Below are 15,670 nucleotides of genomic sequence, written 5' to 3'. Positions count from 1 at the left end.
TTTGCTCAAAAGATGTGTTGGATGAAATGTTATTATCCTTATGTCAAGCTGGTGATTAAAAAATAAATGCAAGTCAAATGAAATCAAATCATCCTCATTCAGCGGCTTGTTGCATCTTGACAAAAATCCTTTGACAAGGTAACAAGTATCCTAATAAAAGCATTACCCAGGAACCATTACCATATGAATCATTCCATACGAGCCCTTTTAAAAGGAGACATCGACAGAGCCGGGTATGAGTACAAGTACGTGGTATGCGAATAAACCATAATAACAGCTACTAACTCATGGTAGAGTCTGAGATCAAAAAACATATATATTCAAGTATTTGTCTAGACACCTAATACGAGCCCCTTAATGTGTTAAAAACAATCGTATAATCCTAAAATTTGTGGTGGAACTGGAATGTCGGGAGGATTTCTGGACTCTTTCATCCTGTTTTACGACAGCTCGACATGGGCTTGTCAGTCTGAGCGGTAGGTTACCATGTCAAGCTAATTGTTAAGGCCGGGACGTGCACTAACTGGCTTAGGGGGAGTTGAGCCGAGCCATCAGTACACGTGAGAGAAACATACCTCTGCATCTGTTTTTATGAGGCCAATAAAAACCCTCCTCTGTCTCTGGCTCAATTGCCACCCTCGCTGATTTATGTGCTTAAATTCACACCGCATTGCTCCATAGGAGAGGCTGGCAGATGGCCAGGTGTATGAGTATGCTAACGTGTGTGTGTCTGTGTGTGTGAGAACTGTCTTGTGTATGAACAGGTCTACATGATTAATGTTAATGGGTTAAAGTCATACAGGTGAAGTACATTAGGCCTCAAGATATTGTACTTATGTGCCAACAGTGTTCTGAGTAATGTGAAAACAAAAAACCACAAACCAGAGGCTTTGAGTTTTTGATCATGTTTGAAATAATTGCAGATTTTATGTCATGTTGTACTGTTTATTGTTCAGCTCAAAAATTAATTTCTGTTTTGTTATGTATCTGTGCAAATCAGTAAGCTGGTCTCAGATATACTAAAAAGCCCTCTGTACATTGATTCTGTAAGGAAATGGATCACTGATCTCTAATCCACCTAATTTGATTATTGAAAACATAAAAAATCATAGTTCAAAATCCTCATCTCTGCTGCTGCGATGTTAATAAAAACATTAACAATAGGTGTTTCTTGTGCAAAGCTTCACTCCATGACTCTGAATCTCTGTCCTGCACTAACACAACCTCTGATTGTAAAGATGAGCTGTGAACTGCAAAGTGGCCCTGCCTAAGTTCAGCACCGCTGCTTCACAATGACACTCTTTCCTTTTAGTTTTTTAAGGACAACAACTGTGGGGGAGCCTCCATTTTGGACTTGGGTGGGCCTGGGCTTCTGTCTTTCTATCCTTCTCACCTAAATAAAAGCCAAGTCCTCACCACGGACAGGACAGAGGAGGCCTTTGTCCGCCCCTCTCACCTCCTAGATGCAGCTGACCACACTTCAAATGGGCTTAAGTGGTAGAAAGTTGCCACATACCTTTCAAATGAGGGACACAGATTTGCAGTAAGGGTACAAAGTTGTGCTGTGGTACACAGTGATTTTGAAAGAGGGACTGACTAAATGATGTTTGATCTTTTACAGAGCTTGTCATCACTGAGTGAGCTTTATTTTTGAAATGGGAGGGCTGTTAATGCTGCCTAATGCATGGTAAAAGGTCAAAATTAGCACAAAGAATTATCCATCATTTGTGCACCATTCTCACCTGTGTGGTGAGGGCGGGGAGGATGTAGAACTCATTTACATGCAGGGAGAATGTAAAGTATGTTTCTCCAGTGTGAATGTTGACAGAATGAATTGGAATTTATTTATTCCACATGTTTCCAGACAGGTTGCAGCCTGATACAATGGAGGGGAATGTGAGGCGTGTAACAAAACAATGTGCTAGGGTGGTGCTTCCATGCATACTTGCTGCTGTCACATGTAAACAGAGTGCTCTAATGAGTGCAGGAGTGTGTCTGCATTTGTACAGTATAAATGTCTTGTCTTGAACTACATTTAGATTACATTTGGACTACATTTAATCACATATGTTGTTATGATGTATGGATATAGCCACTGTTGTTCCACTTAGAAACATTCTATCTTTGCTCCAAAATGTTACTCTTTTCAGCCACTGAAATTTCAGAGAACTCTTGATTTTATTTCAGAATATTATATTTGAAAGTCTTGTTCATTATACAAACATTTCTTTGAAGCAGAGTTGCTCTGAAGGGAGAAGTTATCTCATTAACCCTGAATGGGCAGAGCCAACAACACAAATTTTCATAGCACAAGTTAGCAAGCCGAACTTGAATGTTGAACATAATGACCCAGGTGGGTAACAAGACCATTCACTGGAGGATTGTGGTTTATTTAGCAATACTGGTACAAAAAAAGAAGTGGTTGGGATTTGGTGAACTGACCGGACTCCTGTTCCCCAGACTTGGATTTTGCTTTGCTTCTCTGGTCTGCATGAAGCCCACAAGAACTATGATTGTCTTTGGCTACTACCAGAGTCTCATGGGATCAGGTTGGGTAGCCGAGAGTAATCCTGTGATAGTGTGTGTCACTGCCTACCACACAACTTTTCACCCTTAAGTTCACATCTGGCTAAATGCTAGCTGTTGTCACTAAGGAAACTCATCAGCAGCAGCTGCAGAAGCACAGGTGCTGTGTCAATCAACAAATACTTTCCCAAGAACAGAAGACAGGGAGGCCACAACCCAGTTAGTGGTTACATTTGTGTACTGGAACAGCAGATTGTTTGAAACCATGTGTGGGGATGTATTCATCTCACTGGCATGAGGCTTAATTGACACTGTTGCCTGAGCTAGCAGTGTGGACACTTTTGCCTGATCTGACAACTGTATCATCGCAGACTGACAAATGCGGAGAGGACATTCACCAAAGCATCATTCCTAAACTGAGAATGCAGCTGACTGAAAGCAACAGAGGAGTCACTCTGGATATGTGGACAGATGATTACCGCAAAATCAGTTATCTTTGTGTCATGTTGCATTACACCAACACCAAGTGGGAGCTGACTGAGGGAGTGATATTCCACATCTTAATGGGACCCTACACAAAAAATGGCGGATAGCTTCAGATCAGCCAACGTGCAAACCCTGCGTCCAAACTGGTGTATGTGACTGACAGAGGTACAAACAACACGACAAGACAAGACAAGTTTGTATTGAATGATCTAAAAAAATTCTAGTTCTCTCGGTGATTGTTGTTCTCTTTCAGAAAGCAAATAAAAGAATGAAAACATGATTACTTTAGGTGCATAAAATACACCTGCCTTATACTGCATGATATATTCAGTTGTAGCAGTGGTGCTACAGCAATTGATCGGTCAAACCATAAATCAGTTTCTATGCTGTAAGCATCTACAGCAGTAGCACCAGAAAACCTCGATGGAGAGGTATAAATCTGCCTTCATCCCCTGATTTTTATATTCTAATGTCATTGTGAACATACATCTTTGTGCATCAAGTTGTACTCCAATTTATATTTTTCTGTTCATGGATAAGCTCTGCTTTTATAAACATTTCCATGGAAATGTTTATAAAAATAAACTCAGGTCTACTAATTATATCCTACAGAGTCTATCCTACAGAGAATTATGCTATCTAGAAATTAAATGCAGAATAATCGATGGAATACATGCACAGAGAGGAATAAAACATCTGGTACCTGTACAGGTCGGCTGGGTGGAGTGCTGATGAGTGGAGCGGAGCCCATAGCAGAGGCGGCCGTCAGGCTGCGCTCCCTCTCCTCCTGATAGATGCGGTCACGCTCAGCCTCTGGCAGCTGCAGGAAGTTCTGCATGGCACGCAGGTTGACCAGCAGCGACTGGGATGCTGTTTTAGGGTCTTCTTCCTTGCGCAGGATCTCAGACAGCAAGCCCTGCATGATGGAGGAGAGGAGGAGAAACCAAAGAGAGTTGGTGAGATGGAGATGAGGTGACGGAACAGTAAAGGGAGAAAGAATTGAGAAAGAGAGAACCAGAGAGTGAAAGAGTTGGGTGATGGAGGCCAGAGAGGCAAAACTAGGAGGAGAATAATCACATTAGAGGATTCTTAAATAAGACAGCTACAGAGAGTCATAAGTGTAAATGGAAACTCTAATGACACTGCAGATGTGACGCTCTTACACCCACTTAAACTGTAAACTAATACAGCCTTTAAAAGACTCAATATTTAGACCACAGTTTTTTTTTACTCTGCGTTTCTGTAGAGGCAGGTGGAATCACAGGCTTTTCCTGTGTGTCTAGTTTTCTTTACAGATAGCAGTCACTCTTAGCTTTCCATCTTCAATGTTGTAAAATCATTTCAACAAAGAAAACTTTGTGTTCTCTCCTCCTCAAAGTAAAAAAATATATAATTCTGTTCCGTCACTTCATCAGTGATCATTATTGAATGACAAAACGATGTCATTGAAACTTTTGTGTGGCCTTTGAACTCACTACACTTGGTTGATGTGATTTTGCAGATCTTGGACATATTCTCAGAGCCGTATGTTGCGCTGGATAAGAGCCGCAGCCACTCGCCTGAAATGTGAAAGTCTTGTACGGCGGGCAATCAGTGTATCCTCTGTTTACTTCTCAATAGCGCTCAATTCCATCATTATGAGACGGCGATGACTCCATTATCAGAGACGTGTGATTGGGCCTTTTCATCAGCTCTTGGCCACACACTGTGCAAACCATCGCTCTGCTTCTTCACCATCAATAGGTGTGATTTGGTAATAAAACAAGGTGATGGAATAAACATGCTCATGCTTTTATTTTTATTTATTTTATTTTTTTGGAGCATGCAAGTCCTCTTGGGAAATGAGTTACGCTGCAAATATGTGCTCAGTGTCGCTTGTGTGACTATTAAATGTATGCAACTATATGTGTCATGCTTAAATAGGTAGGGCCGTGGTATCCAGACAAGTGTGGACAGATTCCTCTACGCAATCAGACTCAGTGACATTTTTTATGGTGAGGGAGACTGTGCACTTGATGTGCACAAGTATTCAGTGGGTAGATTAAGGGCATGTCTCTTTTATGGTTGTACTGTGCGTCTGTCTGTTGGTGTCTGCATTCTTGAGTGTGTGCATGCTTATCATTTGTCACCATCAACCCATTCTGTCTATCTCTTTGGTCAATCAGTTTCCTCTCCCAAAGAAAACCAAAAAAAGAAAAGAAAACCTCAGTTCCTCCTCTCTGTCTCCTGCATTAACAGCAGCACCTTCATGTCATTACTCGCCAACCCCCACTCCAACACCTTCTCGCCGCCCCTTTTCTTTTATTAACACAGGCTTGTGGAAAAAAAACACACACGGCTAATAAATAATCCTCCAAAGGCAAACTCTCCAACGGCACATTGGGCTAATTCCTCATATCAGCCACAGATAAGACTCTGTTTGTGTGGGAGCTTGCCAATCTGTACAAAAACACCACTGTCTGACTGTAGCACGCAACATACACACACACACACACATTTGTTTTTTAGAGGGAGTTGCTGCACGTTCTAATTCTAATAGATCCTTATCGGTTTCTGTTTTTTTCCTTTTCTCATACACAGCGACTTCAAAGTGGATGGAGTCGTAATGAGGTTTGCTGTCACCTCCTTCCAACCCCCTCTAATACACATAGTACATCTTAAGACATTATCACTGTCTTCTGTGTGTGTGTACGTGTGTAAGGCCTCTGACTATAAAGTGAAACCACAGATTTTGGCAGAGAGAGAATGCACGCCATGACCGAGTCTGGGTCTTTCACATGGCAGGCTGCCAGCTGCCTTCAAGTACAGTAGAGGTGCTAGATTACTGGAGGGGTGTATGAGAATTATGAATGAGACATAAGCTCTGGTAATAAACTGATTCAAACACCAGGCCTTTTTAATATTTCTTGGTAAAAGTGGTCCCGTGAAATTGTTTGACGACTTTATGAAGTGTTTTTCCTTCGAAACAGGACGTTGTTGTGAAATCTCAGACAGCGAGGGATACACTAAGTGTTAGTCATGGAGTGAAAGGCAGTTTGGTCTCAAAAGCGGGTTTGTTGAAACATTCAAGATGACATTTTTGGATGTACATTTTAGTTACACACTGTAACATGATGTGTGTTGCTGCTTCACAACAGCTTCAAAGTTCACTGTCCCCTTTTTATAGGATTTTAAGAGGTACTGTTTGTACTTGAAATGTTTTATTACCTTGTGAATGTCTGCGTCAGACTGAGGCATAAAATTAGAGATAAAAAATGAAATTAAAATTAAATTATATTAAAAAAATAAGTTAAATCTTCAATCAACCTGAAATGATGTAGCAGATACTTTTTTATGATTATACAATTCCAGTACCAAGGTACATAAAATAATTCCTGCATTTATCATTGTCAGTTTTCAGAATTAATTTTAAAATTTTTATAAATTTGATTGATATTGAAGTCCATGACAAACCTTAGTTCCACTGACGTGCAAATTATGATCTAATTTGGTTAAATCTGAGAATACTCAGTCTGAACCTGCTGCCAAACCAGAGCTTCTTCATCAAAAGGAGCATGAAGAAGAATTAAAAATCAAATTGATATAAAGATATAAAGATGGAGATGGCAATTTTTACTACTGACAGTAATTTTAGTTTTTTACTTTTTTGTTACAAAACTTCCTTTATTCTAGCCCATCTGTCGCCCCTCCTCACCTGGGTTCTGTTGAAGGCCACACGGGCAAAGACAGCCTGTGAGATGCCAGCCCGCTTCAGCTCGTCCCTCACCCACTGGTAAATCTCGGAGGACACCTCTGTGTTTGATGCCACCTGTGGCTCCAGGGGCTTGGTGTGGGAGGTGCGGTTGACAGGTGGGTGGTTGAGGTACTGCTGGGACAGGGACTGCTGCGCCAGCAGCCGGTTCACTGCATACTGCTGGTTGAGGATCTGTGCCATCACGAGCTGCTGGTTGACCAGCTGGGGGCTAATGGGCGTGGACACCAGGCCTGGATGGTGCAGACCGGGGAGCTGGGGCTGCCGGCCTCCTGTTTGACCACCGTGTGATGGTGGAGCGTGAGGCAGCGGCGGCACTGGCGAGGAAGGGGTCTGCTCTGCTGTGCTCCCGGGGATAGGCTGCTGCTGCTGGGAGAAGCCCAGGTGATTGTGGTTGTGGTTAGAGCCGGGTGGGGAGAGGTCAGACAGGCCGTCCATCTCAGCTGGAAGAGGGGGGGAGAAAGATGAGGAAAGAGGGGAGATAGGGGAAGAGATAGGAAAGGTCAATTATTGGTTTCAAGTGTAGCTTAAAGATCACAAAGAAAACACAGAGAGTAGAATTGTAGAAGATAGAAAAAGTGCTTGAGAATCTGAAAAAAGTTCAACTTTAATCACAAAACCATAGCCATCAGTTTAATAGCCATAGTCTCTAATCAGAGGAAAGGAAACAGATCTCCTCTGTATCAAATCAAACTTTAGCCTGTTTACTTTCTATGGGAAGAGGATATGTTTTTGCAGGAAGCATGTATTCATATCCAGAACCCCAAACTGCTAACAAAAAGATACAGGAGTTTAGTGTCTTTTCCCTAACCAGTGCCCCTCACAGGCCTCTTCCTCCCTGATTGGATATGACACAGCTGATCAGCCAACGACTGGTTAAAAAAAGAAAAAGATGGAAACACAGATAAAAGAGCTTCATTGTGTTTGACCTGTGTCTTCCACAACCCATGCCTTCAAAATTAAGTTCAGAACGTCTGTGGCCTCATCATGTGAAAAAAAAAAAAACTTGGAGAGACAGTGGAGTGTGTGTATGTGTAAGTACAGGATTAATGTGTGTCTGTGTGTGGGTGTGGGTGTGTGTGCCTGTGTGTGTGTATCCACAAAGGCAGAAGCAATGCTGATAAATCTGATTCTCTCTTTACATCCTTAATTCTAAAATAAGGAACACAAGTTAGCCAATATGACATTTTTAGGGGAGGGTGGTCTAAATACAAATGGAGGGAGCAGTGAATGAAAACAGGAGGAAAACATTGGAGGACACGCTCTGTAACGGCCTTGTTTGAATGTTCTAAAACTGACTTCACTTGAACTGTCTTTAAAAAAAAATCTTTTCGCAGTCATTTAATGGCATTTTAGAGATTTTTGCGGCATCTCTTGCTTTGGGAATCTTTAAGTCCATAATGGCTGCTAGGGAATATTTTAAGACAGGTTTAAATTATGTGCTTAGAGGATGAAAACAATGATTTAACATTCAAAGTACTACCCACAGAGAAGTGAATGAGCATTTAGAGCAGCTGAATGTTTTCAGGTTTCTGTCTATCTTTAAGGAATTCACATATGCTGAGGCTTTTTGCGTGCACTGTGCCGAGTGAGTGAGTGAGGGGGCAGCGTTTGAGAATTCATACGGATGGCAACATTAACACCTTAGAAGTGTGCTGCGGCCTCCACATTTCACAGCAAAGCATCGTAGAAGATTGTGAAAAGCGTAAATTGCTGTTATGGGCAAATGGGGGAGGGGTGGGGGGGTCCTTCAACAAGCTGAATTTTTCAGCAGATGAAAGATTAAGTGCATGGATGTTTTCCAAAAATACCCACAATAATCGTGTGTTTGAGCTGCCTGTTTCTTAACTGTCAGCAAGCACAAAACACCCGGCCAAGACGGGTCTATTGAGCGTTTTTTTCGAAAACAAATGATGTAGGGGGGGGGGAGAAACAAAACAAAAAATCTTGGTAATAATCACATCTCTTCCCATAATCCCTGGCATTCCCTGGCTCTGATGGTATGGCGTGCCTATTCACTCATATGTGAATGTGTGTGTTTTTTGTGTGTGTATATGTGTGAGTGTGTGTGCATATCCTTGCTCGCACAGACTGCTGGGGGGCATGCTCACAACACACAAACACACAGGCACACGAAGGCATTTCCATGCAAATTGAAAAGAGAAGGGGTGACAGAAGAGCATGGCAGGCCCTGGGAGAAAAAGGCTGCCACAGAAGCGGGAGTCCTCGTGTGGAATCCTGCCACAAAAGAGCCCCGGATTAAACACACAATGGGAATGGGATGTGGGCTGAGGGAGGGAGGGAGTGTGTGTGTGTTTGTGTGTGACTGTGGGTGAGAGAAAGAGAGAGAGGGAATGAGAGAGAGAGACATACAAAGTGACCTAACTCCCTCTCCAGTGTTGGCTTCCCTGCACTAACGTTGCCACGTCAAAAGAAGCCGACACCACATTCGCTGGCGGCCGGTAACACCACTTCAGCTGGCAGAGTGGCAGAGTAGCTTGCCAGTACCTGTGACCAGGTACTTATTCCCCTTGACTTCAGGCTCAAACTGCTTGCTAAATGCAGAGTGGTGAAGTAAATGCGGAGTCACATGTGACACCATGGCCAAAGCACAAAGGGATGACCGCGGCACTCTCTCTTCCAGTCTTCCATACTTGGCGTATCACCAGCACTTGCTCTTTCTGCCATTTGTGGCCATGTACTTACAGCAGACAGCAGCCCGTCATGAATATTGAGATTGGGGGAGTTACCACTGGTGTGTGTGGAGGGCACCTGAGGCTTGTGTGCCAAGGTTTTGTGTCTGAGGTTTGGCTAACATGACACGTGGGCTCTGAGAGTTGGTATGTGTGTGTGAGTACATCTTGAGATGTTATCACTGCCTCTGTGTACATACACATTGTGGTTTTGTTCTTATCGGTACCTGATATCCTCAGAGAGAACATTAAAATCAACAGTTCATGCTTCTTTAGAGTCAAGAGGAAACAGCATTTAGGTGTACTTTAGTTGAAAGGGGACTTTACGTTAAGGGAGAGACCAGGATGGATGGCTTAAAAACCTGCAAATGTGTTGAGGTGAGAAGGGTGAAAGTAAGGCTGGTTCCAAGCTCCAAACAGAGTATGAGCTAACCAAGTGAATAAGTCATTTTTCACTTTAATGTGGCTTTAAGGTGCTGTTTGAGTTTTGGGATTTAAATTAAGAGTATAATTGAGATTCAAGCATTAACAGGCATTTAACATTGAGCATACAGTTTAGGCATTAGGAAAGGAACGTAGCTCCTCACATGTTGTTTATTTTATTGGCAAAGGGATGAAAGGTGACGAAAAAACTCACGTTATGGCAACAAAAATCTGGCCCATATAAAATAAAGTACTGAATTTTAGGGTAAAAGCTTGTTGTTTTTGGTTGGGTTTTTGAATGAGATTAGGTTTAGAGTTGTAACGACTGGGGTGAAGCATGTAATGGTTAAACTTAAAGTTAGGGTAAGTCTCTGGAAAGAAAACCAAGCGTGTGTTTGTGTGTGTGCCCATGTTGCGACATACCTAGTGCATTGGCACGCGGGCTCTCACGGAGGACACACGTACCCAGGTAGCCCTCCAGCTGGGAGGGTTGACGCATGCCTGCACAGTCGGATGGCAGGGCACGCACATGCACACACACACACATACACACACACACACACACACACACACACACAGCATACAGTGTAGAGTTGTGAGGAAAGAAATACGGGGTTAAGGTTTTCTACAGTACTTCTCACCCGCTACAGCTAAGCAGAAATATGACACTTAAAAACATCAGCACCACTAAGGCCAGGCTGGCAGATGCAGCAGTCCCACTTTTGAAGAATAAATAAATGTAAAAAAAAACCAAAACAAAACAATTGTGACAGAAAATGTGTGGGAGTATGCAAGAGAATATACAAGTACAGCAGGTCTGAAGTAAATAATGTTCTCTGCGCATGTTGCCACTTTAACAGAAGAAAAAAAAAAACAAAAAACCCATCAGATAAGATTTGATCACAACACGCTATTTGCATGGACGCTGTGAAAACATTTTGATATAATATCTCATGTGTCATCGCTGCAAGCAGCAGCACGCTGGCAAATAAAAAAGATTGTTCAACAGATTGTTAAAGCTAATATCTTAACATTAAACTGCATTATGAGCCTCACAACAGTGTGATGTTCTGCTTAATCAAAATACATTAAAAAATATATCGGAATTCTATCTCCAGAGAGGGTGCTACTGGTATTATATAACCTCATTTCCTGGCGGGTCAAAGGGGATTTTTTTTTTTTTTTAGATAATATAAAGCACGCGTTGTTAGAGGGTTGATAAGAAAATCTAATTGAATTTCAGACTAGGCGGTGGCCGGTTGAAGTCATCGCTGCTTTTTGTTCATGGGAAAACTAAAGCGTTACACTTACACACAAACAAAAAATAAAACAGTCGGAGGCCTCAGTTTGACTCTTGCATTAGTGTTAGTTAAAGCAATAATGGATAAATCAAAGATAACACTGTGTTCAACAGAGTAATCTTGAATTATTAGATAACAAGATAAAAATGTATTTCTGCTTCATGCAACAGCAGGAAGACAAAGAGACGGGTGGTTAGAGAACATATTGTAATGGTGACTGGTGTGTATGTGTGTGTGAGTGTGTGTGTGCAAAGAGACAAAAGTGTGAGCGCCATACTTTGCGCCCCTCCGTTTTGCTTACCCATCATATCTTTTGTCTTCTTGAAATGTTTATACCAGCGCCCAAATTCCTGACACTTCGCCGCCGACACATTTGCATAGTAAGTGCTGTTCACAATGGAGGAAATCATACTCTGAAAGAGAGAGATTGATTGAGAGAGAGGGAGAGAGAATGAGAGAGGGACTTTAGATTCTCATTGTGGAAAATACAGACATAATATTAAAGCTTGTGAAACATGCAGTAACACTGTAGCTTGTCAAAACAAATAAAAGATAGGGACATGGTAAAACCCAGCACTGAAAAAAAAACACAACTGAAAAGTATCAGACATGCAGAAATTTCCCATCTCGTCCTCTAAAGGTAAAACAAATTAAATAAAACAAGGCTTTATCTGTTCTTTTTTATCAAATGCCGTTGAGTTTGTCTGAACTTTTTTTTTTCATTTCAGTGGGTTAAATTATAAGGTCAACTGAGTTCTACATCTGTTGACATCAAGAGCAGGCGGCAGAAGATATTTACCTTCAAAAGGAAAGAAGATAACGGCTTATTGAATATCAGCATCTGGGGAGTCGGGCGACGTAAACAGATAAACCTCTTTTATTTTTCAACCCTTTATTTACACAATCTGTTTAAGACAACAACTTCAAGCAGATTGAGGGCCGCACTGAGCATGTCGCTCTCTGTCACATGTGTGCTCCTGTCTCTCCCTTTACATTCGACTCTTTGCCCTCTCTACATTTACTTCAACCATCCTCCTTCGTCTGAGAAAAACAAAGAGAATTTTTTTCTCTCTTCCAGTTTCATTAAAATGAATGTTTTAACACCTTGCTGGCCTCCGGGCGAATAGTGAGGTTGGTGCAGGAGAAATTGTTTTTGATTGTTATAAATATTCAAAAGAACCAAACCATCTGTTTTCAAATTACAGGTATGCCATCTTTATCATTTTCTATAATATATGCGCTCGGAGGATGGCGGGGGAACCTTCTGGCAGAGCAGCATGATGGTGGGAGCACAATGAACTGGTACAGGATGATTCTGGTTCTCTAGCCCCAGCTTCTCTACAAAAACACAGGGCACAGGGCGGCAGCTATGCTGTCAGAAAAGTCAATCTATCTGAATTCTGAACTCCTGACCTCTCTATTAAAGCTGTATGAATCTTATGTGATAGCAACATTTCTAACTCCAACGCATGTTCAACCAGAACACAACAAAAACAGATGTGGACAAAGTTCATAGGACGATCCAAAGGAAGCAAGATGGACACAAGTTTCCTTTATCAAACTGGAGCAGGGAGGGATCTGCTCGAGGTTGAACTAAGGCAAAAGCTAGTCCGCTTTAAGCACTATTTTAACCAGCTTCATGTGACAGCTCTAACTACAAAGAGTTGCTGGATGAAAAATTTCCTTTGGACTTTCGGGGCCAATAATACCACACAAGAGTTACACACAAGCTAGAGCTCTCAAAGACATTGACTGTGCTAGCTGCCAAGTATTAAAATGCAACTAAGAGGAAACAATGGCAAGTGTTCACTTATTTGTGTTACAACCACTAATCATTATGGATGGATGTGACTCTCATCATACATGTTTGCACCAGGTAGAGTCAGTTTGGCTCCTTTTTGTCACACTCGTTCAGCAGTTTGTTTGTTTTTTGCAGAGTCAAATAAAGCAAAGTGAGGCGAGAGTCACGTTGGTGTGACTTTGTGCCAACCATGCTGTGGTGCATCATGCTGTCATGATGGAAAACAGGAGGGTGAAGAGGTCCACATGTGGACTTGCACGGTATAACAAAGCAGCCTTTTATATATGTATTGAAAAGCCCTCATTCAATAAAAACCCTGATAGAGTTCAGGTTAGGGTTAAGAAGTCAGAATTGCCCTTTTGATGGGTCACACATTAATGCTTGAAGCAGCTCCTTATTTTGGATTTATGCAAATATTAGGAAATAGCAAGTGCAAGTTCAGCCTTCTATGGTTGATGATGATAACTCCTGTTTATTCGTCATGATGTGCAAAAGCCAGTGCAAATCAGAATGAATGGTTTTGCTTTTGATTTACTGCCTCGGGAAAAAAGGGGGAATGTTTGGGATGACGATTGGTAAAGCAGCAAACCACACATTCCAGTTTAACCTGGTTCTAGGAGCCAACTCCCAAGCCAAAGATCCAGCTGAAAACCATATATTTTAAGTAAGAAGAATTCTCCTTTAAGTCAAGGGGATAATGAACTCCTCTCCTCCAGCCTGCCATGTTTTATTTACAGTATATCTGGGCTAAGGCAGCTCCAGGCAACAAACAAGAGGCCTGTAGAAGATGGTGTGCCTCTCTCTCTCCTCCCATCTTTCTCTCTATCTCCCTCGCTCCCTCTTTCTCCGCCATCTTTGACACAGATGTTCTAATAAACGCTCCTCATTAATCAGCCCTCTCCCTCAATACATCACTCTACCTCTCACAGGGGGCCCTGCGTTTATGTGTGAACGAAACAATACACACACACACACACACCTATTCTCTCTCTCGCCCGCTCTCCCCACTGCTCTGTCACACACACATGCATCCGCACTAAGTGAAATCAAGCAAATAACCAGAGCCTCTGCTGCCACTGCGGTGCCAGCAGGAGGACTGTGCTAGGGCTTGTCAACAGGTAGCATGGCTGTGTATGTGTGTGCGTCAGTGTGTGTGAGTGCCTGCATGTGCATGAGCATGTGTGTGGAGCCTTTAAGTGATAGCCATCTGCAGCACAGAGAGCTTATCAGCAAGACCAGGAAGTGGCACTGGGCTACTATCGGTCCCCAACATCTACTCTACACCCCATCATGGGAGACAGGAAGAGAGAGAGAAAGCAAAGGAGAGAGTGTGTGTGTGTGTGCAAGAGAGTAGTGGTGCAGCAGGCAGGTACTGTAGGCACCCAGCTGCCAGCGTTAAAGTGTGGTGCACACACTGGCAAATGCAAACACACACTAAGTACAACCCCTGCAGACAAACACACAGCACAGCTACACCAATGCACACATGCACAACACACATGCACATACACAATCATACCCACACACACACATTCCAACTTAGCCTGATGTCTTGAATCAGCTGGGGAAAAGGCACATCCCATTTGCAACACTGTGCCTTGTCTCTCGCCAACATCTAACACAGCTCAATTATGGCGCATATCCACCTCAAGTGGGGTGACCCCCCCAGCTTCCTTCAATCTAACACACATACATGTATATGTACACACATGTATGTACACACATACACTGGCAACCAGGTTGTGCTTATGGCAGCTGAGGTGGTGAAGGCCTGCAAAGATGGCATTTTGATGACTATTTGCTGCTACGCAACGCAGCAGCTGGTGCATCAGGGGCCGCCCAGTGAGAGTGAGCAGGGGGTGGGCAAGAAGAGGTGGCGGTGGCAATGGGAAAGAGTGGGGTGAGATGTGTGTGTGGGGGGAGGGGGGGGGGGGGGATCTCGTTTGTTGCCATAGTTTCTGTGAACATGGGCAAGGGGGTTGCTAAGCTTGGAAGCAACCTAAGAAAAAAAAGCCTGGTTGGATGATTGAGGCAGAATCAGGAGAAGTTTTGTTTCTCTAAGCTAATAACTGTGAATCTTTAAATGTGCTTCATATGCGTACGTGCAGGTCAGAATCAGCTCTTCTAGCAGAATGACAATAGCCATGACTGAATACATTTTCTCTGAGTTACCTCATGTAATTTGTAGGCCAAACACACAAAGCATGACTCCCCACTACAAAAGAATGAAACTAAATGTTTGACAAGGCGCCGGACAAAAGCAGCATTTCACAAAATAACCCCCCACCGCCCTCCCCTCCCGGCTCTATTGCCCCTCCTCTCCCTCTCTCTTCAGAGCCCTGTTCAGAGGTGGGCTAATTCTCTTTCACTCACTCACTGTGAATCTCTCATCTGTTAACCTCTCTTTTCGGTCTGGGATTACGCTGCAGAATATCAAGGAAACACTAATCCTAAAAAGGTGCCAATCCTCTGTTCCCTCCTGCAACTCCCCTTTCTCCTCCCACTCATTTCACTTCTTTGGTCAACTCAGAAAACTCAGAGGGACACACAAATCATTCCCGCCCTCTCACCTTCTCATCAGACCACATGCAAGCAGAAACATCACTGGTTGCAGGGCAGGGAGTCCACAGACGTCCCTAAAATGTGACAACCAGTCTCAAAAACCAATTGGGTTTAGGAGGAACAAACC

The 15,670-nt window shown here is 42.8% G+C and overlaps 1 protein-coding gene across 9 annotated transcripts in view; it reads right to left on the bottom strand.

Moving 5' to 3' along the window:
- The window catches only part of LOC108899555 (DNA-binding protein SATB1), an 85,417-nt gene that overhangs the window by 21,302 nt on the left and 48,445 nt on the right, over positions 1 to 15,670 (bottom strand). For 6 of the 9 annotated variants that reach the window (XM_018700053.2, XM_018700051.1, XM_018700056.1 and 3 more), the window contains 4 exons: positions 11,482 to 11,593; positions 10,303 to 10,380; positions 6,707 to 7,206; positions 3,716 to 3,928 (listed from right to left, as the gene is read on the bottom strand). In XM_018700053.2, coding sequence (XP_018555569.1) covers positions 3,716 to 3,928; positions 6,707 to 7,206; positions 10,303 to 10,380; positions 11,482 to 11,593 — 903 coding nt within the window. The remainder of the gene's footprint in view (positions 1 to 3,715; positions 3,929 to 6,706; positions 7,207 to 10,302; positions 10,381 to 11,481; positions 11,594 to 15,670) is intronic. The other 3 variants (XM_018700057.1, XM_051076027.1, XM_018700059.1) reach the window with 1 other exon arrangement.

This window comes from Lates calcarifer, linkage group LG15, assembly GCF_001640805.2.
Source record: "Lates calcarifer isolate ASB-BC8 linkage group LG15, TLL_Latcal_v3, whole genome shotgun sequence".
NCBI classification, from domain to species: domain Eukaryota; kingdom Metazoa; phylum Chordata; class Actinopteri; family Centropomidae; genus Lates; species Lates calcarifer.
The sequence above is the reverse complement of the archived record's forward strand: the minus strand, read 5'-3'. Positions and strand labels throughout refer to the sequence as shown.